Source organism: Microtus oregoni, unplaced genomic scaffold, assembly GCF_018167655.1.
Source record: "Microtus oregoni isolate MIOR12 unplaced genomic scaffold, Mior012 000002F_ref0000024, whole genome shotgun sequence".
Classification (NCBI taxonomy): Eukaryota; Metazoa; Chordata; class Mammalia; order Rodentia; family Cricetidae; genus Microtus; species Microtus oregoni.
Window position 1 is genome coordinate 47117531 of NW_024543061.1, and position 27420 is coordinate 47144950.

At 36.5% G+C, this 27420-nt stretch overlaps 2 protein-coding genes across 6 annotated transcripts in view; both read left to right on the forward strand.

Annotated features, from left to right (window-relative positions):
- Positions 1-27420, forward strand: part of Cntn4 (contactin 4) — a 995812-nt gene that overhangs the window by 380993 nt on the left and 587399 nt on the right. The window lies entirely within an intron of this gene.
- Positions 6162-7154, forward strand: LOC121435783 (rRNA 2'-O-methyltransferase fibrillarin-like). The gene has a single exon (XM_041635246.1). It carries the CDS (start codon positions 6162-6164, stop codon positions 7152-7154), a length of 993 nt encoding a protein of 330 aa, XP_041491180.1.

The window sequence follows — 27420 nt, forward strand, 5'->3', positions numbered from 1 at the left end:
CTACCCCTGTGTCACAGAGAAGCAAAGGTCCCAGGAGTGAGGTCCAAGGAGCAGCAGATTAAAGTTGACCAAAATGGCACTAACAGAGTAGGCTTGAGTGAAGAAGAGTTGGGTGTGGGAAATCATTGGTGCATACATAAAGTTATGAACATAGAAGTCGGACAGAAGAATTTGCAAAACATTATCACGAATCTATGGTGACAATCTACAGAAATCAGTGGAAAGCTGGCTGTCTGTTTCCTGCCTCCCCACATTTTGTTTCCTAAAACAATAATGTGTCATATGGCTAAGGGGATAAATTTTTCAGATGTGTGCAGCATCTGTGTTTTCTCTTTTTATTGAGGAAAAATTATCATTTCGCTTTTGAAGCAATTAATCGAAGAATTGATACTCCTTTAATTTTGAGATTGCCCTCCATAAATGTTAAACATGTGAATCATAAGACCATGTTGAATAGGTGGTCATCTGTTGCTTCAGAGGTGTACCATTCACAGTATTTCAGAATGAGGTGATCGTGGCGTGTGTCAGTAATACTAGGAAATCTCCAGTCGAAGTCTTCTCAGCACTCAGATGCCATAGTGTCAAAATTGTTTTCCTCTGGACTTTTTCATTACCCTAGTTTGCATCTCATGTTAGAATACTGGATTTTGCCATTCCAGAACACTTATTAATGATGTATTATGAAAGATTTTAATGTCTGGTTTTCAAACATCTATGTGCACTAGGTGTGTTTTGAATGGTATTGACCCTGGAAATCATACCATTGTGAAAATTTTTTAAGTTGCTTAGAATTTAACTAAGAAAAGGAAATGAGTTTAAATTTTTTTCCCACAAATTTGCAGCCAATAAATTAAGGATGGGTTTTCATTCAATGATGGTTTACAGTGAAGATGATAAAGCAGAGTACAAGAGGATTATTTGATTAAAACAGACCGCCTATTGAGACAATGTTAGGAAAGATATGGTGGCAGTGCTACCAGAACCCTGATAGTAGAAAAAGTAAATAAAATGGACGTGAATACAGAGGTTACAAGATAGAAGAAATGCAATATTTTTTACTAGAATTACCTTTGGCTAAAATCTTCCAATTCCAGAATAACGTAGTAAGATGTGAAAGGGAATTCAGTTCAAGGCAAACTGACAGTATGATAGACTGTTCTGAACTTTAACTTCTTCCTTCTGTCCCAGCCACACAATCACATACCACTTATTAAAGTGCTACCTAATTTATTCCTTCAAGAGATATTGGGATGGAGAGACAGTTCAGAAGATAAGAATACTTGCTGTGCAAGTATGAAGACTCTGGTTCATATTCCAGCACACACATAAAGAATTCAGGCATGTTCACTTGTGCCTGCGACCACAATGCTAGGAGAGAAAAATATAAACACTGGGGTCTCTGAGTGCAGCTAAGTAGAAGCTCAGTGAAAAAACCTGCCAAAAGAGAATAAGGCAACTCTCTCTCTCTCTCTCTCTCTCTCTCTCTCTCTCTCTCTCTCCCCTCTCTTTCCTCCCTCTCTCTCTTTCTCTATCTCTCTCTCAGACACACACTCTCAGACACACACACACACACACGTGAGACATTGAATGAATATTTATTAAGTACCTTTTAATAATGTGAACTACACTGGCATGTAAGGCAAACTGATATGTCTGCCTTATGGAAGCTCACCAGGTAAGGCAGATCAGCTCATGCCAGAAAGAAGAGAAAAAAAAATCAAAAATGAATGGGATCACAGCAAAAGGACACAGAGGCAATAAATGCCTCCCAACAGACTTAAATTGGGACAATTTGAACATCAATAAAAATACTGTCCGCAACTGATTTAAGTATTAAATGCATAATAAATCTGTTCATTCATATGTCACAAGATGGATGAGTTCATAATAACCTGAAAAGTAGATTCAGCTTATTTCCATTTACCAGGGAAGACGATGAAAGCCTGAGAGGCAGCTGGCTCAGGACTCACCTTCTAACAAGGCTGGGTCTGCACAATCCCAGGGTAACGGCGCATCTTCACAGTCAGTGTTATTAATACTATTGCATACCCTCTTGCTTAATTCATCCTCGTCTGGTGCTTTTCATGTGGTACAAAAATGGTATGAACTCTTTCATTGTTGCTTTCCTCTGATATTTTTCTGTAACACTCAGTTTACATTGCACCCCACAAACAACTGCATGAAATACAAGGTCAAGGAGAGAGCTCCTATATTCTAAAAAGTTTTCCTTCAAGTTTCAAGAGAAGTCTGGAGCATGAGGAGGGGGGTCCCCCCCCCAGCAATTCCGGCCACAAACTAGTTAAAAATAGTTGTATTAGATATAATTCAGATCAAATCTAAAAGTGACATTACTCTGTCTTATAATTTAAAAACTGTGTAAATATTTGTTTTGGTCAAATCTGTTTGATTTTAAATATATCTTTCTAAAGGATTGTATGTGTGTGTGTGTGCATGTGTGTGTGTGTGTGTGTGTGTGTATGTGTGTGTGTGTGCATGCACACCATATATGTAAAGGTGCCTGCAGAAGTGAGAACAGAATGTCAGATTCCCAGAGTTGAAATTACAAGTGGTTGTGATCCACCCTGTGTGGGTGCTGGGAGCCAAACCGAAGTCCTCTGCAAGAGCAGCAAGCTCTCTTCGTCACGAAAGCATCTCTCCAGCTACCACAAAATAGGTCTTAATCAAAGTAAACTTGCTTCTTAAGGAAGAGAAGCATATTTGAACAAATCTTCCTTCACCGAGGCAGTTCTTTAACATTAATATGTATTTACATGCTTTTCTTTCATTTCTATAATTTATTATACAATATCATTTTCTGTTTCTCTTCACTGCAGAACATACTATATTATTGTGTGTCCGTGTGTATGTGTGTATTGTAGCTTACTGTATAACTCAGCACACCAAACTATCAATACATGTAATCTTTTACCCTATTCACTGTAAAAGAGAAAGAGAGATTAAATAAAATTAAAGTATAAGTTCTAAAATCACAATATCTAATATTACATTTACAAGTGCTCAGTAATGACTTGTAGCTGATAATCACCATGTTAAGTAGCACAGACTGAAGAACATATTTCTGAAATTGCTCTGTGTTTCTAATATTGCCCACAATATTATTTTGGGGTGATATATGTGTTTTGAAGAATAAGTGTTTTTTGGTATAAGTGAATGGTAATAAAATTAAACATCACTGGGAATGTAGTTCAGCATCCAAAGTAAGATAGGTTAGAACAGATTGAGCAATGTTCTCTATACTTATTCACAATTATTTTAAGTATGGGGTCCTAAAAAGCTCAGCGACTGTATAGAAATAAATCACTTTCATCCACAGGTTGTCAGGATACAGTAATTGTGTAATAACTGTTGCTTTCACATGATGCTATCTTCAGGTACATCATTATCATTAACTCTGGAATGATGTTAACCCTGAACACTCATTGCTCTACACATGTGATTTTAAAATCCTAGTTCTGTCCATCACATCTACTAAAGTCTTGAGAAGTTGACTCATCCATACCAAGTGACTTCAGTACAGAGGCCCCCACTACTTTTTATGCTGCTTTACTATAATAACTCCTCCGGCAGTCTTTCCGTCCTCAATTCCACTGTAGTCAACAGTGTTTTTATATCAAGTTACAATTCTAGCACAAAAATCTAGCACATAAATCCCATATGAGCTGCAAGCCACCTGCCTTGCTTCCATCCACTTTTCTTTCTCATCCCGTTCTTGTTCTGGCTTTATTATATCCAGCAGGAAGCAACTGTGGCTAAATCCCAGTTGTGCTATGGATATAAATAAAGTTACGTCAACTAGTATTAAATATAATTATAATAAATTGTGAAATCATAATACGTGTTGGGCAGCACAGATAAGAATATGCCCAGCATGGCAGGACATTGGAATGGAGAGTGGTACTTTGAAGTCCATTACTCTCCTTTGACATTAGTCCTTGTGGGATGCAAAGAGATTCTGAGGTGACTGAGTTGACCCCTGCTCAGTCTCCTGTCTTTTCTATTTTTTTTTCCCAGTTTGGATTCAGAATTCAGATGCTGAGGTTGCATCTTCGTGGGTTGTCTGAGATCTGCTTCAATCTCCAGTTCCAAACTTATTAGCCTTCCTTTGCTAGATTAAGACTCATGATCTATGAACAGAAAGATTTCTTAGTATAGAATTTATCATCTATATTTTGACTTCCCAGAGAATGTGTGCATTTTATGGTTGTACATAAAATATATATATAGCACATATGTATATGCATGATATATTTCTATGTATTGTTATTTATGTATCATTCTATATCTAAACATATAATTTTTCTTGAAGTTATGTTGAAAAAATTAAATTTCCAACCTCATTCAAAGATTAAGACAGTTTAAATTTAAATAAAAACCTAAGCTAGCTTATCTGTCTTTGAGAATTGTCTTGTGTGAATGAATGTGGTTTGTGAGTTACACTTTTAATATTTATAGATGAGAGTGAACATCATGAGTGTTTGACCTTGAACATGATACATTAACACTTTTAACCCCCTCGCTTTAGATGTATCTCAGGACGCAACTATTGTGTCTGTAGGCCATCATCACAGCAGTTTAGATTTTAAAGTTTGAGTTAGAAGTCCATTTCTGTTGTGTTTTATGTTTGCTGAGGTTTGAGTCCAGGGTCTTGTGCATAGTAGGCAAGTGCTCTCTACCACTGAGCTACAGCACAGCCTCTATATTCTTGACTTTCAGTCCATGTCATTCATATACCAGACCTCATAGTAAAGGCTTGTTTGCCTTCTCATACATTCATAATATCCCTTAGTTTTTGTCTTGGGACAGTGATATTTTTGATTCATAGATTAATTCCATTTCTAAGTTTTTTTGTTTTGTTTTTTTTCTGCCAGCTTTTTAAATTATTTTTTGTTAAAATTATTTTATTAAAAATTTTCGCCTCCTCCCAGCCTCCCTTTCCCCCCCTCCCCCACTCCCCACGCTCCACTCTCCTCCCCCTCCCTCTCCTGTCCAAAGAACAGTCAGGGTTCCCTGCCCTGTGGGAAGTCCAAGGTCCTCCCCCCTCCATCCAGGTCTAGGAAGGTGAGCATCCAAAACGGCTAGGCTCCCACAAAGCCAGTACATGCAGTAGGGTCAAAACTCAGTGCGATTGTCCTTGGCTTCTCAGCAGCCCTCATTGTCCACCATATTCAGAGAGTCCGGTTTTATCCCATGCTTATTCAGTCCCAGTCCAGCTGGCCTTGGTGAGCTCCCAATAGATCATCCCCACTGTCTCAGTGGGTGGGTATCCCCCTCGCAGTCTTGACTTCCTTGCTCATCTTCTCCCTCCTTCTGTTCCTCATTTGGACCCTGGGAGCTCAGTCCATTGTTCCAATGTGGGTCTCTGTCTCTATCTCCATCCATCACCAGATGAAGATTCTATGGTGATATGCAAGATATTCGTTAGTATGGCTATAGGATAGGGCCATTTCAGGCTCTCTCTCCTCAGCTGCCCAAGGACCTAGTTGGGTACATCTCTCTGGACCTCTGGAACCCCTCTAGAGTCAAGGCTCTTGCCAACCCTAAAATGGCTCCCTTAAGGGGGAAAGGGGAGATGGGGAGAGAAAAGTGAGAAGGGGAGAATGGGGAGAGCTTGGGGGAATGGGATGGTTGGGATAATGGAAGGATGGATATGGGAGCAGGGAAGTATATTTCTTAATTAAGGGAGTCATTTCTAAGTTTTTAAAAAACTTACAAGCTATTCTTTATTGTGGCTGTATAACTTTAAATTGCCATCAACAACTTGTAAAAGTACCTCTTTCTTCACAACCTTACTAACATTAATACTTTTTATCATTTAGATAGTGGCTATTAACTCACTGTGATCATGATTTTGATTTACCTAATGATTTGATATCTAGTTATTGTTTAGCTTTAATGCCCAAATCTTTTGATAATATTATATTTTCTGCCCCAGGATGATAATAATAATGAAAATACAGAAATTATAGCAATACAATATTACTACCAAATTCTGTTGTTATTGGTGTTCCAGGCATTTAAAACAGGTAAAGTTTTTGTACATATTCATTAAATTGGCTTTTAAGTTCCTATTTGAAAGATAAAAAATATTGAGTTTTAAGGGACGCCGCTGATTGCCGGAGCCACGCAACCAGAACGCAGTGATGAAGCCAGGTTTCAGCCCCTGTGGGGGTGGCTTTGGTGGCAGAGGAGGCTTTGGTGGTGACAGAGTTGGTAGAGGAGGACGAGGCGGACGAGGAGGCTTTGGCGGAGGTCGAGGAGGCTTTGGTGGAGGCCGAGGTGGAGGTGGAGGTGGAGGTGGAGGCTTCAGAGGACGAGGAGGTAGAGGAGGAGGTGGTGGACGAGGTGGAGGCTTCCAGTCTGGGGGCGGCCGGGCTGGAGGTGGTGGCCGGGGAGGCAAGAGAGGAAACCAGTCAGGGAAGAATGTGATGGTGGAACCACATCGTCATGAAGGCGTCTTTATCTGTCGTGGAAAGGAGGGTGCCCTTGTCACAAAGAATCTGGTCCCTGGAGAGTCTGTGTATGGGGAGAAGAGAGTCTCTATTTCAGAGGGAGATGACAAAATTGAATACCGAGCCTGGAACCCTTTCCGTTCCGAGCTGGCAGCAGCAATCCTGGGCGGTGTAGACCAGATCCACATCAAGCCAGGGGCCAAGTTGCTCTACCTCGGGGCAGCCTCAGGCACCACCGTCTCTCACGTCTCTGACATCGTTGGCCCGGATGGTCTGGTCTATGCAGTTGAGTTCTCCCACCGTTCTGGCCGGGACCTCATCAACTTGGCCAAGAAGAGGACCAACATTATTCCTGTGATTGAAGATGCCCGACACCCACACAAATACCGCATGCTTATCGCCATGGTGGATGTGATCTTTGCCGATGTGGCACAGCCAGACCAAACCCGGATTGTGGCCCTGAATGCCCACACCTCCCTGAGGAATGGAGGACACTTTGTGATTTCCATTAAGGCGAACTGCATTGACTCCACAGCCTCAGCAGAAGCTGTGTTTGCATCTGAAGTGAAGAAGATGCAACAGGAGAATATGAAGCCCCAGGAGCAGCTGACACTTGAGCCCTACGAACGGGACCACGCTGTGGTTGTAGGTGTGTATAGGCCACCTCCCAAGGTGAAGAACTGAAACCTGTCTGGATTCGAAGAAATGTGTGTTGCTACTGTTGCAGGTGTATTTTTTTTTCTATTAAAAGACTCATCTGTCAAAAAAAAATATTGAGTTTTAGAGTGGTAGTGTAATTTTTCTAAATCATTCCTTCTCTTCTAAGTAGATCATTCGACTTGATGTTTCTCTTCTTGTGTGGGTCAAGAGGTTTATTTTTAATTAAAAAAAATGCTTGAAGTATTTGCCAGCACTTCTTCTGGGAGAGAGAATCCCATATTTTTTTCTGTTGAGTGGTTGGGAAGGCAGTGAGAGACCTGGGAGGAACTGGGAGAGGGAGATAACTATGATCGAAATACACATTTTAAAAAATTAATAAAAAAGATGATTTAAAAAAAGAACTTCTAAAACACAGTTCACAGAAATATATTCAAGGTTTCCTTGAATCGAAGTATAATTTCACTTTTAGAATAAATGCCCCCAGAAAACCTGAGTTTAGAAATAATAGGCATCTAATTGCCCAATAATTGGTCTGAATTTATTCCAAATATGTTATAAAAATTAATCCATCTTCAATCTGGAAACTGGTAGACCAGAGGGCCCCTTTAGGACAGGCCAGTTTGAGTTCCCCAAGACGTGGAATAGAATATTCCAAGACTGTTTAATGAAAATGTATATAAAAACTGGTAACTCAGATGATTTTCTCAGCCTGGGTGTTCCCAAATGCTTTGATAATTCTAAAACTAAATCAGAACAGGTCAAGGGCATCAGGATGCAGTTTGCCAGACTCTGAAGGTTTAGGCTTCTCCATAATAAAGTTATTCAAATTTTCACTTTCTTTCATATTTGTGTTTATAACCTATGCCACAGGGAAGCTGAAGTCCAGCGAGACTCTTCTTATGTTAGCTACAAACAGTTAAGTTTGGTGTATGAGCAGTTAGCACACTGATATGATAGCACACTATTTAGCAGTGTATAAGAACACACAAATAATAAATCATAACAGGAAAGATAAAAACCTAAGCACTAAGGTGGGCAAAGAAACCAGATGCACTTTGTGGCTCCTTTCATAAAACATTCCCAGAAAAGGCTATTATATAAAGGCAGAATGCAGATTGGTGGTAGCGTGGTTCTGGCAATGGACTTGAGGATTGACTGGAAGTGGGTGCAAGGGGGTCTATTTGGGATAAAAGACATTTTCTTAATTTAGACTGTGGTGATGCCTACAGAATCCTGTAACTGTACTAAAGTTTCATCAAATTCTATACTGGAGAGGGAGGGGGGGAGAGGAGTGGGGGGAGGGGGAGAAGGGTGGGAGGAGGGGGAGAAGGGTGGGAGGAGGGGAAGGGAAATGGGAGGCTGGGAGGAGGTGGAAACTTATTTTTTTGTTTATGTTTTTTTTCTTCTTTTCGCAATTAAAAAAAAAGAATAAGAAATTATAAAAATGCCTGGATAAATGTTCTTAGAATTTAATTCAATAAATTAATTGCTTCCTTAAAAAAAAATTCTATACTGAGATGTATGTTGTACTTCGTAAATTATGGTTGATCTCCACAATGTCTTTTTAAAAGGACCCTCCAGATGTTTCGCTTTGCCAGCACTCATTAGAGTCTTCTTATCTTAACGATTATTTCATTATTATTTGTATTTCCCTACCGAGTCTTTATCATCCTATTACATACAGTGAGAGATCCTGCCATAGGAACCAGTTCTTGGATGAATTTCAACATTTTATCAGCCTTTTGGATGAAGACACGCTTTCAAGTTCGAGAGTGACACAGCTGGAAGGGATAACGAATAGAACAGAGCTCCAAACCAAGGCTTTGAATTATTTTGACAGACTGAAAAACTGGGCCAAAAAAAAAAAAAAAGAGAGAGAGTTGAAAATTAACAAAAAATAAATAAATGTAAAATCTGGCACTGACCTGCTTCCTCAGACAGGAAAGAGAAGTATATGCAAGTGGATTGGCTCATATCTTATTTTGAAAATTGTATGCCTATGATGAAGGGAGTCCCCAAAAAATCCCAGAGAGGACTTTGGAACAATGTTGGAGACTCTGGCGAACTTACAAAGGTTTTCCGAACATACTGGAAGACTACTCGTCTGAATACTCCATGATTTGAGTTTACATAATTTCATATATCTTGACCAAATTCCACACTTCTAATTTATACAATATACCCAACCGTAATATGTGTCTGTATTGTATGACTGAGACCTCCCCCACCTTAGTCAAACAGCTAGAGTAGAGGACATACTTATGGAACAAGTGGTCAGACTGCACGACTCCTGTTTCCATTTGAACTTTGTCATCTACTTTTCCACTTCTTCCTACACCAAATGCTGTTCCTGAACACTCCAGCCAAGCAAAAATGCAGAAGCACAGGCATGCAGAGCTTCTGCACTTTGGGAGTGGTGACAATGATTTTTTTTTTTAACCAATAACAGGATTGGCTTATGTTAGCTCAAATCCTTTTGGAGGGACTCATTCCCATCACTCTCCTTTAAAGTGTGGAGTGTCTAATGAGCTGTATGAAAATGCTGAGGTATCAAAGGCTGTGGCCACTGGAGCAAGAAGGCAGTAAACTCAGTAGGAACAGCTGTTTAATAAAAGGCTATTAGTAGGCCAGAAAACAAAAGAGAGCTTGCTGAGGCGGACAACCTATTTTGAAATTAATTTGAAATAATCACTTAGGCGTGGGTGTGAAAGAGATTTATCAAAATTCAGAAATGTTATTCAATGCCTCTAAATACACTTTTGAATATTTTTTCCTCAGAAATCTAAAAATAAAGGGCAGTCATATCTTTATGAAAACTAGAATGCACTGTGTGCTTGCTTGATACACTTTTATTGTTAGGAAGAAAAATGCAAGGTGCTAGCTCAGCATAGACATAATTGCTATGTTCTTGTTTCTAAAGGTCGGGTGCACAGAGAAAAGGTAGACCAGGATGCCCTGTAGATCTGAGGACTGGGGGTTAGAACTGCACTTCTAAACTTCTGTTTGGTATATATATTTATAAAAATAACTCAAATGAGTTTTGAAAATAATGAATGAAAAATGTACGTTACTAAGTTACAAAGATGTTTTTACTTCTTGTTTAGCTCCTAAGTCTACTTAATATTTTATTTGACTCCATAAAACCTTGATAACAACCTTGTCAAAAATTCAAATACTTTACTCTCCTCACTGATAAAATTCACTTACCTTAACTGAATATTGTCTTAATTAGATTTTCCTTCTTTCTATGTGGAACATTTGTCATTGCTTGTTAGACAAAGAAACATTTTCGTAGTATTTATTTTTTTCTTCTCTACATTCAAGTTTACAAAAAGAACATGGGTTTCAATTTCCACCAAAGTTTGCCCACTGTCACTACTTTCTTAGACATTTAAAAGCTCTTTTATAGACCTAGGAATTCATTTACTTTTGAAACCATTGATATCGAATAAAATAAACTATCATTTTTAATCTGTATATTTGTAATCATACCCTAATTAGAAAAAAGAAGAGAAATGTATTGACTTGTATCTCTTATGAATGAAGAAGAAAAAAAACCCAAAATCTATAAAAATAATTTTACAACATGATGAAGTAGGGATTATTCCAAATAAGCAAGGCTGATTTAACAGAGAAAGATGGGTTAATGTAACCCCTTGCAACCACAAACTAAAAGAAAAATGAACTCAGTAGTTTGGAAAATGACTTGGAAGAACTCAACACTTATTCATAACAAAATCATTGAGTGAAATGAGAATAAAAGAAATTTTCTCACATGATGAAAAATATCTATAAAACTCCTATAGAATATGTAATAGGGATAAAAATCATTAAAAACAAAGCTTTCCAAGAGATCCAAAAGAGTGAGGGTGTTCCATTTTACTTCCACTTTTCTATTACATAATACAAATTCTAGTTGACATAAGTCAAGAAAAGTAACTAAAATGTACATTGTGGGAAGGTCAAAATCAAACTATAGGAACTCTGAAGGAAAGAGAAGGCTTAGTGGTAAAAACATATTCTGCTCTTGCAGAAGACCCAATTTCAGTTCCAAATACACCTGCTGGACACTCAGAACAGTCTGTACACCCAAATCCAGGATACCTAATGCCCTCTTCTGGCTGCCTGGGCATCTGTACCCAGGTTGATAATGTCCATATACATAATCAAAAATAAAATCTTTCAAATTTCTGGAAATAGGAAACATTGAAAATAGGGCTGCTAGATGCAAATTAAAGAAGAATGGGGGACAAAAATCTATTTTCTTTAGTTTAATAATGGCAGTAAAATTTTTCAAATAAAAATGCTATGTGATTCACATTGGCACATCAGAAATGATAGCCTTAGAGATGAAGCTAGTAAAATATGTAGTACATAAATCTATTGAATCCTAATAAGATAAATCAAATATAAAAATACATGGAGAGAAATTCCATGTTCATGGATAGAAAATGGGGAGGGGGTAGGAATGGGGATAGCTATGTAAAATGAGAAAAAATTGTACAAAAAAATTTTTTAATAAAAAACTTACCAGAAAAAAATCAATATTGTCAAGATAATGTACTTTTGGTGAGAAGACAGACTAATCAAGTAGCATAAGTGAGCCCAGGAATATATCCACATAAACATGGAAACTGACCTATGATATAGGAGTAAAGGACTTACAATAGGTAAGAAGAGTTTTTATTTTTAATAAAGGATGCTGGAAAACTGTAGACCTATGTACAAAAATTTAATGTGGGCCCTCATTTCACACATTTCCTTTAAACTTAATGTTTTAAAAGCCCACGTATATAATGCTAGGCTACAGAACTGCTGCATGATAAGTATAGCGGAAAAAACTATTTTGCCTCAGTGTGAATAAAGACATTTCATTAAAGAATATATTGATAAGATGAATATCATTAAAACTTAGTTATAGCACTGTAAAAATACAGTGTCAAAAGGATGAAAAGACTAGCTGCATTTGGGGAAAACTTTTGCAAAGGCTACATACTAAAAAGGATTTTTATCTAAAATATAAAAAGACTTCTCTTACAACTTGAAAAATCACACAATAGTTTGAAAATTTCTTACAAGATTAGACATGCTTTTGCTGTGTGTACCAGTAACCACATGCCTGTATATGCTCAAAGGGATTCATGCTGTGTGCTGACAAGATTCTGCTCTTCGCTAATATTCCTGACTACCAGAACTTTGGAAAAAGTAAATTTTCTTTAGTACCCATATTAGACAAACTCTTTTTAATTTATTATTATTCTCACCTAAAAAACTGAGCAACCTGTGTTGTACAAAACCTCCATCAACCTGAAATGCACACTACTCAATGAGACATACAAATGGGTTACATACTGCAAGACATTCTAGACAGGAATAAAACAATAAAAACAGTAACAATGGTGCTGGTCACTGGGGCTTAAAGGAATAGATTAATTAAGATATAAGGTACAGTAGATGGGTGAAGCAGTAACTCTATATGATGGTTTAATAGTGAATGCATGTCAACATACATTTGCCTTGATCCAAAGATTGATCAGCACTAGAAAGGAACCCAGAGCCAGATGGTGGTGGTGCATGCCTTTAACTCCAGCACTCGGGAGGCAAAGGCAGAAAGATCTCTATGAGTTTGAGGCCAACCTGCTCTATAAGAGCTAGTTCCAGGACAAACTCCAATGCTACACAAAACCCTGTCTTGAAAAACAAAACAAAGAAAAGGAACCCTGATGTAAGCTATGAACTAAGAGTAGAAATACTTAATTGTAGGCTCACCATTTATGAAATTGAAGTGCTCTGATTAGCGATGTTGATAATGGACGAGACTACACATGACTGAATATAGGAAACATCAATTACTTTCTCTCATTTGTTATATATGAAAATGTATGTTGTGCATAATATAAAACTCCACTAAATCATTTCTTAAACATAAATTTAATGAGTCTCGGTTCATTGCTACTAAGTCTAATATTTCACGAGTGCTTTTACACAAGGTTTTTGCTTGTATCATGTGTTTATTGAAGTTCAATAGTGTGAAAACAGCCCTTTTGTTCTTTCTATGCAACATGTACCTTGCATCTTTTCTTGCTCAATCTGTCATGTAATGGTTGTGATGATCTGGGATCAAAGTGTTCTTGATATCAAATGGATGTTAAAATAATTAGGAAATGGAATACCTAAACATATGCCATCAGTGATACAGTACTTGATGTTCATAACTATCAGTAATTAGCTCACTGACTCCAAGTTCTTAACCTAGAAAAAACCTGCTTGAAATGACGGATTTAAAATATGTCTGAAACTTAAAGTGGAATTGAAAACAGTACATTTTTCAACATTTTAATTCAACCCTCCATCTGGATTAATAAGGCGATGTGATATAGGCATTCCAATGCCTATAACTATTGACAAACAATGAAGACAGGGTTTATTTGGGTCCCTGGTTTTAAATGTTCCAGTTCATACTCCGGTGGAACTATTGCTATTTGGCCTCTAATTGTGATACCAAATCCTAACAGCAGGAATTATATAATGGAGCAATTGATCACCTTGTGGCCAGAAAGTAGGAGAAAGGGTAATGGACGGGGGTCCCACAATCCACATAACCTAAACATTTCATGCAAGATGATTCCTTTTACTGGTACACAGCACCTGACAAAAGCAACACCCTCAGAATCAAGTCTTGACTACATGGAAATTTGGGAGACTTTGATATCCAATATTTTACATATATTCAGTCCAGGTCTCTTGCTTATAGTACTGTTTTAGTAAAAATTGACTTTGGGGTTGTGAATTGCTCCTCAAAAAAAAAAAAATAGAAGGAAAGAGAACAAGAACACTAAGACAGCTGCCATATTGGGTGCAGGCTCTGGAAGCAGAGAGATAGATGTTACTAAGCTCACTTGCCTTTTTAGTTGACTTCCTGTGTGTGAGATGGTGCCACCATATTCATATAGGTAATCTCTGGAAACATTCTTATTGACAAACCTATTGATGTGTCTCCGTGATGCTTCTAAATGCAAACCAAGTTTAATGTTGATGAGTGGGTTTTTATCAAAATGAGATGTGTTAATGAATGGATGGAAAACTTTAGTTTAATAAGATGAACCTTTATAAAGATTTTAAATTTAAAGTTTATCCAAATATTTTTAAAGGCATTGCATATGATATTTATAAAATTTTGTTTTTGTTTTTTGTTGTGTAGCTTTGGGGCCTGTCCTGGAACTCCCTCTTGTAGACCAGGCTGGCGTAGAACTCAAAGAGATCTGCCTGCCTCTGTCTCCCAAGTGCTGGGACTAAAGGCATGTGTCACCAATGCCCGGTGATATTTAAAAAATATTTTATATGACTTTAATAATATATGAGATAAGATTTAGTCTTGTTAAAGGGATAGACTACCTATTCTTTTTTCTATTGCATCATGCCATGACATGCATGAGATAGCACTGACAGCCATAAAATATAATTTATAACTTACACTTCCAGGTATTATTTTGGAGGTTATATTCAGTGTAATTTTTTATTGGTAGCCAATTTCTTGGTCTAATTTCTGTCATGAAAATAATATTAATTTGTATAAGATTGATATTTGTGATCTTGGCTTTGTCCTCTACATGCTGTCTTTACTACACTAATTTTCATTTGCAAATGTTTTCACTACTGATGGGACAGTGCTGGCTTAAATTTCATAATGAAAACAGTACAAAGAAAAGCTACATCTGCATGGCTATTGGAATGGTCATGTAGCATTATCGTAGAGTATCTGGCTAACATTATGAACCCGTAGGTTTAAACCTCGGAACTAAAAAAAAAAAATTGTATTAAAAGTCTTAAACAAATCTTGAGTGTTAAATACACTTGTTCCCTTCTCCCTAACCATTAAACCACTGTGCCAAATAACATAACATTTATATATCTGTTTATTTTGTAACAATTATTTGTTTCCAGAAGATCTAGAAATAATATTTATTATTTATCTTCCATAATGTCACAATCTTGCTGCCTGTGGAGTCCACTGGTATTTTCAGACACACCCACATATTTTTTTCCTTCAAACTAAAATAAAAGTCTGTGTGTATATGTGTTTATAATGTAAACATATAAAATATATTAACCTCTATAAAAAGGTTCCTCTTGCCTTTCTGTTTCATTCAGGGGGTCCTGAGATTTCAGGAAGAGCCTTTGGCTAGACATTGCTTTAACATCAATTGCTCTGTTCCTATGCCTTCGTAATTTCACAAATACATGAGAAATCTTCTTTAATATTTTCTTTTATTTTCATTCTTTGTCACCTACAGAGATCTTGGAAGACATGCTATCAGCATTTGCTAGTAAATTAATTTTTAGAAAAACAAATGACATGAACCAGTAAGTTTTATTTGTTCTTGAAAATAAATGTAGGCAGTTAAATTAAGACTTGGTAAATTTTCAATCTGAAAATAGAAAGGAGACTTCGAAAATGTGTGGGTCAGAACAGATTAAAATACTTTCTTGGTTTCTCTTCTTGTACACACCTTGTAAATTAACACCATCAAAGGAATCCAACTATTAAAATTATCAGTATTTCATGGTTCCCTTCTTGGGCATTAGTCCAAATGTGCACATTGTAACTCCTTAATCCTTCAGGTGTAACTTTAGTTAGCTAACATGTTTAGTTTGGGTTTGTGACAGTTAGCAATGTAAGTTCATGCTAGCAAGGAGAGTGTGCTAAACAAATCTGAACTCTCAGACTTGTATGTAGCTTTAAAGTCAATGCATGCTCTTTCTGCATTAGTACATTAAAGTTGCCTTCAATTGAAATGGAGGCTTACAAGTGAGAAATATAACTACTTTAATGCTATTTAAATTGAATATAGACTCCATATTTAATAATAAATAATCTGGAATAATAGATAAAAAGCGATGATGAATAATACAGTAGAATCTAGCTTATTCATCTTCTTGTTGCTCTACATAGACATTTTGATTGCTATCAGGTATTTTCCTGGAAGCAAGCCTTCTTTATTTATGTAAATTATTATGCTTTACTATTAAAATCTTTGCACCAAAGTATCTATTGACTTGATTTACCTTTGTTGAGATATAAAGACAGCTCAGTGTGAGGAATTATTTGGTGGTTTGGCCAATCTTGAGAGGTTTAGAAACTTGTAGATAATAAGTATTGTTCTCTCAACAAAGTAGGTTGTGTTTTAGACATTATATAACATCCTATTTTGTTCACTAGGACTCACTACTGTGAAAAAGTATTCCCAGTACTCATCAAAGTGGGGTTGTAAATAGACACATGGGAGTAGTGCCCTTCGTGCGTTTTCTTTCTTGTATGGAACTGGAGTGTTTGCAGGCTACAGTAGAAAAGCCTGAACTCCACATCCCCCATCTGTTTTCTGATTCCATCAGCCACACATTATATTGTTAGATGCCTGAAATTATTCTAGGAGAATCAAAGAAGTCACCTTTTTGTGTTTGTATATGTGCATGTATGTGTGTGTATCTGTGTTGTGTGTGTATATAATATAGTGTCATTTCTAGTGAGTTACATGTCTCTTTAACCACATATCCACAAGGACAAATGAGAACTAGAGAGATGTGGAGTTATTATGTCATAGATGGTTTAAGTTGAGGAAAAATTGGAATTAGTATCTTTGCAGGGATAGGACAAGCTTGCAGCCTGCTGCTGCATAGACCATAGGGCTTATCCCCCCAGTTCACTCTATAGATAGGAAACAACTGCATAATCAAAAGGGCTTTCCCCCCAACTCATGCTATAGATAGGAAAACAACAGCAACTACAAACAACACCAACGTCCTAAGCACATGCACCAGGGCTTTCCCTAAAAAGGTTCTCTCTCATTTAGTAGGACTTCCCTCAAGGTATAATATCTTAGCCAAGAAGATACCATTTTTTCCACCTTTACTGGTTTACAGCTTTTTAGGCTGCAAGTTACTGTGCTCACCTGTCTGCCTAGATTACTCAAGACATGTTCTAAAGGATAAGTCAGGAATTATGTTTAATGTTCGGGTTTCAGAGCTGCATGGACTTGTAATGGTCCAGCAAAGGTTTGGTTTTCTTGATATTTAATGTGTACAATTTTACAAAGTGGTACCTTTCAAATCCATACATGCAAAAAATCATTTATATTTCTATGGAAAAACTACTGATGTACACTTCTATACATCATAACTAAATAAAATTATTTATGAGGGATTAGCAATATGATTCAATATGCGACCATATCTGAAGATCTAAGTCCAATTCAGAGACTCTAATGGTGGAAAAGAGAAAACTGTTCTTGAAATCTGTCATCTGAATTCCACCTGTGTGTTGTGACCTGAAAATGCACAGATGCACGCACACACACACACACACACACACACACACACAAACAAACAAAATATTGTAATAATTACAAAACTATCAGGAAAGAAACTCAATCCCTAGAATTTATGTGTGTATGTCATTTTGTCTGCTTTGTATATATAATTGGACAAATTTCACATAAAATGTGGTTCAAAATTAGGAATATAACTAGTCCACTTTCAAATTATTATTCTAAAAGTCAAGAGTGTAACCTAGAAAAGTAGAATATTTTATATAGAAAGAAGAAGTAGCTTCTTTTTAGGCCAAACCAATAAAAATATAAATAATTGTTATGTTTAATAAGTCTTTTAACTCTATACTCCTTATCTAAAAATAAGCATTCAGAATATAGCTGAAGAGATTACCTGATCAAAGTATTGAAAATCCATTACACATATAACAAATACTCATTGCCAATGAAATATGTGTAGAAGGACTACAGAGCTGGCTTAGCCATTAAAACATTTGTTGTTCTTACAGAGGATGTTAATGATTCCTAGCACCCACATGGTGCTTCCAACTACTTGTAAACACCAATTTCAGGAGATCTGACAGCCTATTATGGCCTCCATAGGCACCATGCACACATACAAGTAGAAAATTTAGACACATAAAATAATAAATTAATAACAGTTAAAATATAGTTCTGAGAATTGAAGAATTGAATTAATGAAATACAACCATACTGTAGCATTTGTACTAAATGCCTCTAGTGGGTTAACTAATGACAGTAAGAGAAGAAAAATACATAAGTTCATATGTATATAATAAATGTATGACCTGATATTGAATTAAATAATGTATATTCCAGTGTTTATTGGACCAGTGTACTTTATAAATTTAATTGTAATTTGTAATATGTAAGCACATTCACAGTGAAATATGGATAGACAGTAGACTGTTGCCTATGTCTCATAAGATAAACTATTAAAAATTTCACAGATCCTTCAGATCAACAAAATTCACTTGGTACACTGTTGCTTGCTTATTTGAACCATTTGCTATGTGTGGTTAAAATCTTTAATTGTAGTTTTAGTGTTTAGGACAACCAATATCCAATGTGGTACAAATGTCTCTAAAGATATCTGTTTTCCTATTTTTCAAACCCTTTCAATAACACTGGAAATTCCCTTTTGCTTAGAGTTGAAGTGAGGCTTCCATCATGGCGTTGACTGACTTCTGAGGCTTTATTGCATTCTGGTGCTTCATACAGCATCCTCTGTGATCATTTGTGAGTCTTTTTCTGTGTTTCAATTTGTATCACAAATCTGTATTGTCTTCTTTTCAGACAATAATTGCCTTTTCTTTTGATCTTTTGACTTACCTGGAATCAGAAAACTGTAGCAGCTTAGAATTTACAATATTGCTTTGGTTTCCCCTTTTATTTCTAAATATATCTGTGTAGTTTCTAAATCAATGCCACAGATACTCAATTGAAATCTACTAGAAGACAGGAATAAATACTCTCTCTAGATTAGTGTTGATTTAATACACAGATACACAGAATGTTCATTAAATCTTTTAATTTGCTATGACAGGTGACTCGTACACTTCACAGATAATTTACCAGTTTGTATAGAACCTATTTTATAACAATTGCCAGTCCTTCATGGGAATGAAGGCTTAGCTCAACTGATGAAGTACTCATTATGCAAATATGAGGATCTGAGCTCAATCCCAGAACCCAGGTGAAAATGCCAGCTATGTTAGCTAAACAAATTCATTGTGTACAAGAATAGTTCATAGACACAATAACAAAACATCATACAGGACTGTTGGGGGAGGGCCTGATTGTTCATCCCGGCTGCCCAGCTAGCTTAGCCCCAAAATAACCACACAGAAACAGTATTATTTAAATAACCGCTTGGCCCATTAACTCTAAATTCTTATTGGCTAACTCTTACATATTAGTTTAACCCATTTCTATTAATCTGTGTATTGCCACGAGGCTGTGACTTACCAGGTAAAATTTTGGCATCCTTTTCTGGTGGCAGCTCCATGGCTGCTGGCTGACTTGCCCTTCTTCCTCCAAGCATTCAGTTCTGTCTCCCCTGCCTACCTAAATTCTGCCCTATCAACAGGCCAAGACAGTTTCTTTATTCATTAATGATAATTACAGAAAATACAGGAAACTCCCGCATCACCAGACAAATAGACAGGGTGAATTGTCAGAATTAAAATGAAATCATGCTTTATATGGCATCCCCTTGCCTTTAATCCCATAACTTGAGAAGTTTGAGTAGGAAGAGAGTTTGAGGCCAACCTGATTGGCGTGGGACAATGCAGCCTCAATTCAACAAGATAGACCTGCTCATACTAACCCTTCCAAAAGTAACTAATTGCCAAGAGGTTACTTAGAAATGTTCTTATGACTGATCACCTGACATTAACTGAAAGTATTCTAACCTTGAATTTTACTTGTTTGTATTAATTTCAAACATGGGCTCATTTCACCTCAAACTTGATATGTTAAAGCAAAAACATGGGAATTATATTGGCAGTCATATCTGGCAGGGTCCAGACAGATAATGATTTTGTAGCAAAGAGTTTCTTTCCCTGAGCGCTCTCTCTCTCTCTCTCTCTCTCTCTCTCTCTCTCTCTCTGTGTGTGTGTGTGTGTGTGTGTTGCCTTCTTTCAAACTCCCCATGTTTTAGAAGATGGACTTCAGATTGATATATATTATTTTATTCCTCTTTCCAGTGTGTCCACATTCAATAAATCTCTGGGCTAGTGATATGCACTTGTAATCCCAGGAGCAGTTAGATTCCTGAGGTTTTCAGGCCAATCAGCCTAGAATACTTGCTGAGTTTTAGGTCAAGAAAGATAAACCTTCTGCCAAAACTAGGTGAATAATTCCCAAGGTGTGACACTCAAGATTGATTTCTGGCAATCTCTCTCCCTCTCCCTTTCTTCCCCACAGAAAGAGAGAAAGATATAGAAACACACACACATACAGAGAGAGAAAGATAGAAAGAGAGAGAGAGAGAGAGAGAGAGAGAGAGAGAGAGAGAAGTGTCCTTATTTCTAAATAGGTCTCAAATCTCAGAGACATAGCAGTTGCAATTTCGGTCAGTACATCAGATTACTGATGATGATGAATACCTCAGATCTCTCTAAACTGAGGAAGCACTGTATAATTGAGATGTTAAATCAAGTTGAAAGTTAAGAAATTCTTGAAAGTTTCCAGTTTGACAGAATATCATGAGCATTGTCTCAGAGTATCCAGAAGTAGGATCAGCCATCTCCCCTCATATTTCCTATATTTTCCAAATAAATAGATGGCCATATTCTCATTTATAAATCCTTTATTTTCTTTGTTGAAGTGATTAAAGAAAACTTTTAGTATTTGTATCATTATCATTTTCAATTCTGAGTTTTCTGTTTGATCCCTTTTAGTGATAGTCCTTCCTTTAAGACATTGCATCAAATTAAAGAACCCAGTAGATGAATCTGGATTCACTGACTTAATGAGATGATACTGAGAATGAGGTACACATGGGTCTCCCAATTAACAAACACAGAGTGTGTTATAAGTTCATACTTCCAAGGTTGTTGTCTACAGTATTTGCATTCTATCAGTTTTTATAGGAAAATTATTCAAAGCCAGAGTTACACAGTTTTAATTCTATAAACATAAAAAATTGATTATCCTAGAGTCATTAAGAGCTGTTTTTACTGACTGAATATTTTGCTGGCATCAGTACTAGTTCCTATAAACAGCTGCACACTGCACACTTTACTAGTAACATCCTAAAGTTCTTAAGCTGTAGGTATAAATAAATAATTCACCTTAATTGTGAACTCCAGTACCTCATCTCATCCATCAAGGCAGTAAAGAGAATTCTGTTGATATGAAGGTGATAAAGTTGCCTTTCATAGTCAACTAAAAGTTGACTTAAAAAGAGAACTTCCTTTCTTTAATTTCTTTTATCATCTTAAAAATTTATATTCACTCTCCAGTAATTGAGTAAATAGGGCTCCCTTACCATGCCTGTATAAAATGAGCTATATTGTTCCTGGACATTTCAGCATTCACACACCAGAAAATGGCATCCCTGAGACTTAAAGATGTCATGCCTTAGCTCTTTTACAAAAGATTTTGAGACTAGATGAAGGCTCAGGTTTGTACTTCCAGGTGTTGGGGAAGCTGAGACTGGTGTACCACAAGTTTCCACCTAAGAACAGAACACATTCAAGCCAACGCGAGAATCTAAGAGAGAGACACTATTTCCAAATAAGGTGTATAATGAGGGTAGGGGATATAGAATGCTTGCCCAGCACACACATTGTCTTGGTTTCAAACTTCAATATTGGGAAAAGAAAAGACTTTTCTAAAACTAAACAGTTGAAGCTGAGGCAGGTATAGCCAAGTATGTTAATCTCATCTAAGCATGTTAGTTCGATGTGCTTGTGTTATAAGTCATGAGATGAAGCCAAGACACTTATCTTGTTGGAAGCTTCTTATCAACTAAAACTTCCGTTTTCATTTTATCCAGTGATTGCTCTTGCTGTATTTTTATTGTGGAGAGTTGAGTAGACATTAGGGAAGGAGTCACTGTTTACAGGCAATATTCCTTCTAGCACTGTTCTCAAATAAGACACTGTCATTACAAGCACATTCATAATTAATGTGGTTATAGGATTTAAGAGTTGTCTAGGTGAATGCACACCGAAATGTCTGTGGGAAATGTCCATGATATTTCTTTAGATGTGATAGCCAGCTAAGAATTTCTCTTTTGTTTTTAATCTTCTCATTTTCCTTCATTCTTTTTGCTGACTGGAAAACATTCATCATGGCTGGGTCTCTGATAAGTGGCCTGGGCCAACTGGTGGCCTTGAGTAGTGGAGGGAATGGAAAGAAGAATTTTAGATCTTTAATTGATCATGGTGGAACTGCTGCACTGTGCCTGTCCAGCTTATTAAGAGTTTTTTCTGTGTGTGAGTCAGAAATGAACTTCTTCTTTATTTGAGTTATTATTATTTTACTCATTCTCATATTTATTTGGGACTGCTTTTGACAGAATGAGGTAACACCTGAATGTTGCTAAGAGACTCAGAGTTATGGAAGATTGGTGAGTCATTGAAATGAACACCAGGAATAATCTTAGAAACTCTGACAAACTCCTAATACTGACAAAAAAGAATGATACCATACCCATAGAATTATATAAGGTAGAAATTCTTAGAAAAAGTACAACACAATGTTTTGCAAGAACTGTTTTCCATTTAATGCAGCTCCTTGTTCTAGAGCAGAATTTCTAACCCTAAATGAGTTATTTTAGATTTCATGAAAACTTTCCATGCAGATATAATTTCATCCCTAGAGGAAAGTCTTTAAATTACTATCAGAATCTGGAACTTCAGAATGGTTTTGAAAATAGAGATCTTATATTCATCTGGAGAAAGTCTTCTTGTACTGTTAGAAGGTAATGTAGGATATTTTAAGTCTCCCTTGCATCATTCTATCTAATATATTATTGTGAACATCTAAAATTGACAACCACTTTACATTTTCATTTTTCATACCACTTTCTCACCCCAAATATTTTTCAAAGTACAGCTTAGAAATAATCTTTTGTTTTTCTAAGTTCTATTAGTGCTCTTACTTTTCTATTAAAATAATTATCAGTATGTCTAATACTTATATACTGAACTCATTCCTTGAATGTAAGTGTCAAGTTTGTACTTTTGTAGAGATTACAAACCATTTACACAAGTGTCTTAACCTATAAATGCTTATTGTATAGTTACATTTTAAAGCCATTTGTTTATTTTTGTAGTTTATATGCTGCACAACTCTGTTTAAAAACATTTCATTGTAGAATAATTTAATTAGAGGGACCTCCAAGTTAGACCCAGGTTCAGCCACTGGAACATGGCAGTGAGACAGAGCAGGTGGTGAATACCACACATAGCTGAAAGACACTTCTCATTTCTTGTCTTGTGTTTCTAACTATGCAGGTAACAATGGACATTAGATCAGTGATTGCATCTCTTTAGAAAAGTTAGACTTAAAAAATTCACAAACTGCTTCCTGCCAGAGACAACTTTTAGTCCCATGGATTTCTGTGTAGTTGGTATAAAATAAAGGAAAATTGATCATGTGTTCTTTGGAAATAACAACTCAAATTCATCATGTCCTACAAAAAGTGTATAACATTCTGTGAATGCAAAGGTCATTTATGCAAGATAATATTCAATGTGCTTTGTCAATATTGGTCTAATTGTACCATTTTGTTGTTTATTAACCAGATTCATTTTTCCTGGGGTCTTGTACCTTCTTGGCCTTTCTGGGGAGGGGTGATACTTGAGAGTTTAATATAATTTCAGAACCTCATGGGCATGGGGAGATTCTTCAGTGGGTAAAGCATTTGTGCAGGTGTTGGCAGAGACTACTTGTTCATTTTTTGGCTGCCCAGATCCTAAATAATCACACAGAGGGCTGGAGAGATGGCTCGGGCTGAAGAGATGGCTCGGGCTGGAGAGATGGCTTGGGCTGGAGAGATGGCTCAGCGGTTAAGAGCATTGCCTGCTCTTCCAAAGGTCCTGAGTTCAATTCCCAGCAACCACATGGTGGCTCACAACCATCTGTAATGAGGTCTGGCGCCCTCTTCTGGCCTGCAGGCATACAAGCAGACAGAATACTGTATAAATAATAAATAAATAAATATTAAAAAATAGATAATCACACAGAAACTATATTAATTGCAGTACTTGTTGGCCAAGAGCTTAAGCATATTTCTAGCTAGCTCTTACATTTTAAATTAACCCATTTCTATTATATTATATATTATCACGAGGCTCGTGGTTTACTGGTACTGGCACACAGGCGTCTTTCTCCTCTGGCAGCTACATGGCATCTCCCTGGCTCTGCCTATGCTCTCTATATATCCTTTCCATCCTGGCTATATTCTGTTAATCCATTGGCTTAAAGCAGCTCCTTTATTTACTAATGTCAATAAAATATATTCAGACCATACAGAGGGAAATCCCACATCATGCAAGTATGGAGGACCAGTCTTCTGACTACCTGGAAAACTACATAAATGCCAGGTAGGTGTGGTGCTCCACTATAATTTAAATTTCAGAAGGTAGAGACAAATAGAGAGCAAGCTGGCTAATGAGACTAGCTCCTTGGCAAGCTCTATGTTTGACTGAAAGACAGTGAGTCCATTACCAAATAAAGAAAAGAACAATGGAACGTGAGACTTGATGTTTACCTTAAGTTTCCACATGCATATACACGTATGTACAAATATGTACATGTACATGTAAACATGCATAAACAGGCATAAGAATTGAAAAATACTTTTTAGGAGAGCCATTCCCTTTATTCTGTAAAAATTACAGAAATACCTTGCCTCCAAAAATGAGGTAGAAAGTGTGTGAAAAAGGACCAACACATAAACATACACACACACTTTGACATAATTAACAAATTGAGACATTATCAATCTAAACTATAGTAGAGGAAAATTGAAAAACATCCTTTGATTTGTTGAGATGGAGAGTACTTGCAAATTCCTTCTGAATGAATACTATTTACTTACCTGATGAGCTTGCAGAACTAAGCCACTAGAGGCAAGGGAGTAGGAACAGGCATCCTTAATCCCAGTACTCAGGGGGACAGAGGCAGAGGAAACTCTGTGAGATGAAGGCTACCATGGGTATGCAAGATTGACTCAAAAAGAGATTCAGGTAATGGTGGCTCACATCTTTAATCCTAGTGTGTGGGAGTCACACACCTTTAGTCCCAGCACTAGAGAAGTGGAGACAGAAGTGATATGGTTTGGCAGAGAGAGGAATAAAAGGGGGAAGAAACAGGCACTCACTGAAGTGTGGAGTCTAAGGATTCATGGAGACAGGATCTTGTCCTTTCGGTTTGAAGATTTAGTAGAGGTAAAAGGTGTCTCTAGTAGTTGGCTGCTTTGTTTTTCTGATCTTCAGCTTGGACCCCAGTATCTGTCTCTGGGATTTTATTATTCAAGCTGCAGGAGGGCAAAACAAAATGAACTTGGTGACCATGTAGAGGTTTAGTAGAAAAAACAGAACCACTGAGATTCTTCCCTCCTCTTCTTCACCTAAACTGAGTAGAACGGACAACTTTTGTATCTCCAAATGGGAATATGTTATCTGAGTATTGATAATTTCCCAGCATGCACCAGGGTCCTTCAGAGACACAGAACAAAGAGCATGCATGTGGATATGTGGAGTTGATTTTGAGAACCACGGTGGCCAAAAATCGAATCTCCAGCTGATCTGAATCCCAAACTTGAACCCAGAGCTTTTGATGTCCAAAGACAGGATAAATTACACGACTTGACCTTAGTAAGAGGAGCCTTAAGGTTTACTCTCATAAGAGCCAGGTAAAATAGCCAGCAACATGGCTCAGAAAACTTCCTACATTTTCTATTAAAATTTCTGTTTAGTGCTTCTAACTTGAATATTGTATTGTTCTTCTTCTTGCCCTGTTAGATACTGAAAAAAACTTAGAATTTGCTCATCTCTATTTTGCAATTCTACTTTGTTTCTTCAGAGCACTTAATCTATAATTATTGAATTTACCTATTGATTACTTATCATTTGTCTTTCTCCTTTTCCAGGTTAGAATCTTCTAACCACTTCTGTCTATTGTACTGTCTTGCTCTTCACACAGTGATTGATAACAACACCTAATGCATCCTTTCCTTTTTTTTTTTAATCTGGTGTTCTCTCTACCCCACCTACAACCACTTTGCTTTCAGTGACTGGCAGATGAAATACTGTCAAAGACTCCCACTGAAAGACAGCAAGCAACAGTTAGTATTAACTATAACAAGAGATACTATTATGTGGCTGACTTGTTGGATATTTCTATTCTATTTGTCTTTTATATTAATAAAATATACATTATATATTTATTATATTTTATTTATTATATATTTATTATATGATATAATAAAATTGTATATAGGATATAATATATAATACATAAGAATCATTAATAACTTGAACTTGAGAGATATTTTAAAAAGTACTGTTATGTTTCTGGACATGTATGCATTCCTAGCAGGCTTGAGAGGAGTACAGTGGCTTCAGTTTAGTCTTTTTTAAAGTTGACCAAATGTTTGTCAGAGTACATCACCTTACAATTCCTGCCCCAACTAAGTCCATGTTCTGGACCCAGGCTTTCTACAGCCTTGCCGGCATTTAATTTTTACTTTTATTCTTACTTTCACCCATTCTGAAAGATATTTCATTGTGCTTTTAATATTCATGCTCTTCATAGCTTTTGGAATCAGCATTTATATTTTACCTATAATTTTCAACTTTGTATAAGCAAATTATTGATCTGATCTTGATGTTTTTATTTTGTAAATAGTAATTCTTTGATGAATGTGTTTAAAAACATTTTGTCTAAGATATAAGTTTTCTTTTCACCTGAAAAGGCCATGTTTTACATTGTAAGTTTTAAATTTGATGATATATAACTTTCCATTTTTTTCATTAATTCTCCATGGTCTGGGATTATGTCTAAGTGTCTTTTCTCGAGGCTTACATTTCAAAAATATCTTATTATGTTTTCACTAAAACATTTACAACTTCCTGTATTATGTCTAAGTTTATTCATCTTCAGCTAATGCTTATATAAGGTGTGAAGTTTGAGTAGACATTCGTTTATCATAGATGACAAATTGTTTTGTCAATATTGGGTGAAAAGGAGTCTATTATCTGTCGAGCTGTTTGTAAACTCATTTGAAAAGTCATTTTAACTACTACTAAATGTAGACTTCCTTGTTGGAATGATGTAGTTATTCTGGTTATATACTAAAGGTGGTCACACAAATGTGTGAATATGGTACATGTGTATATGTGCTACAAAGCATTAAACTGTCAACGTTTTTGACATTCATTTCACACACCATTATGTGTACTACATATCAATATTACTGTTAT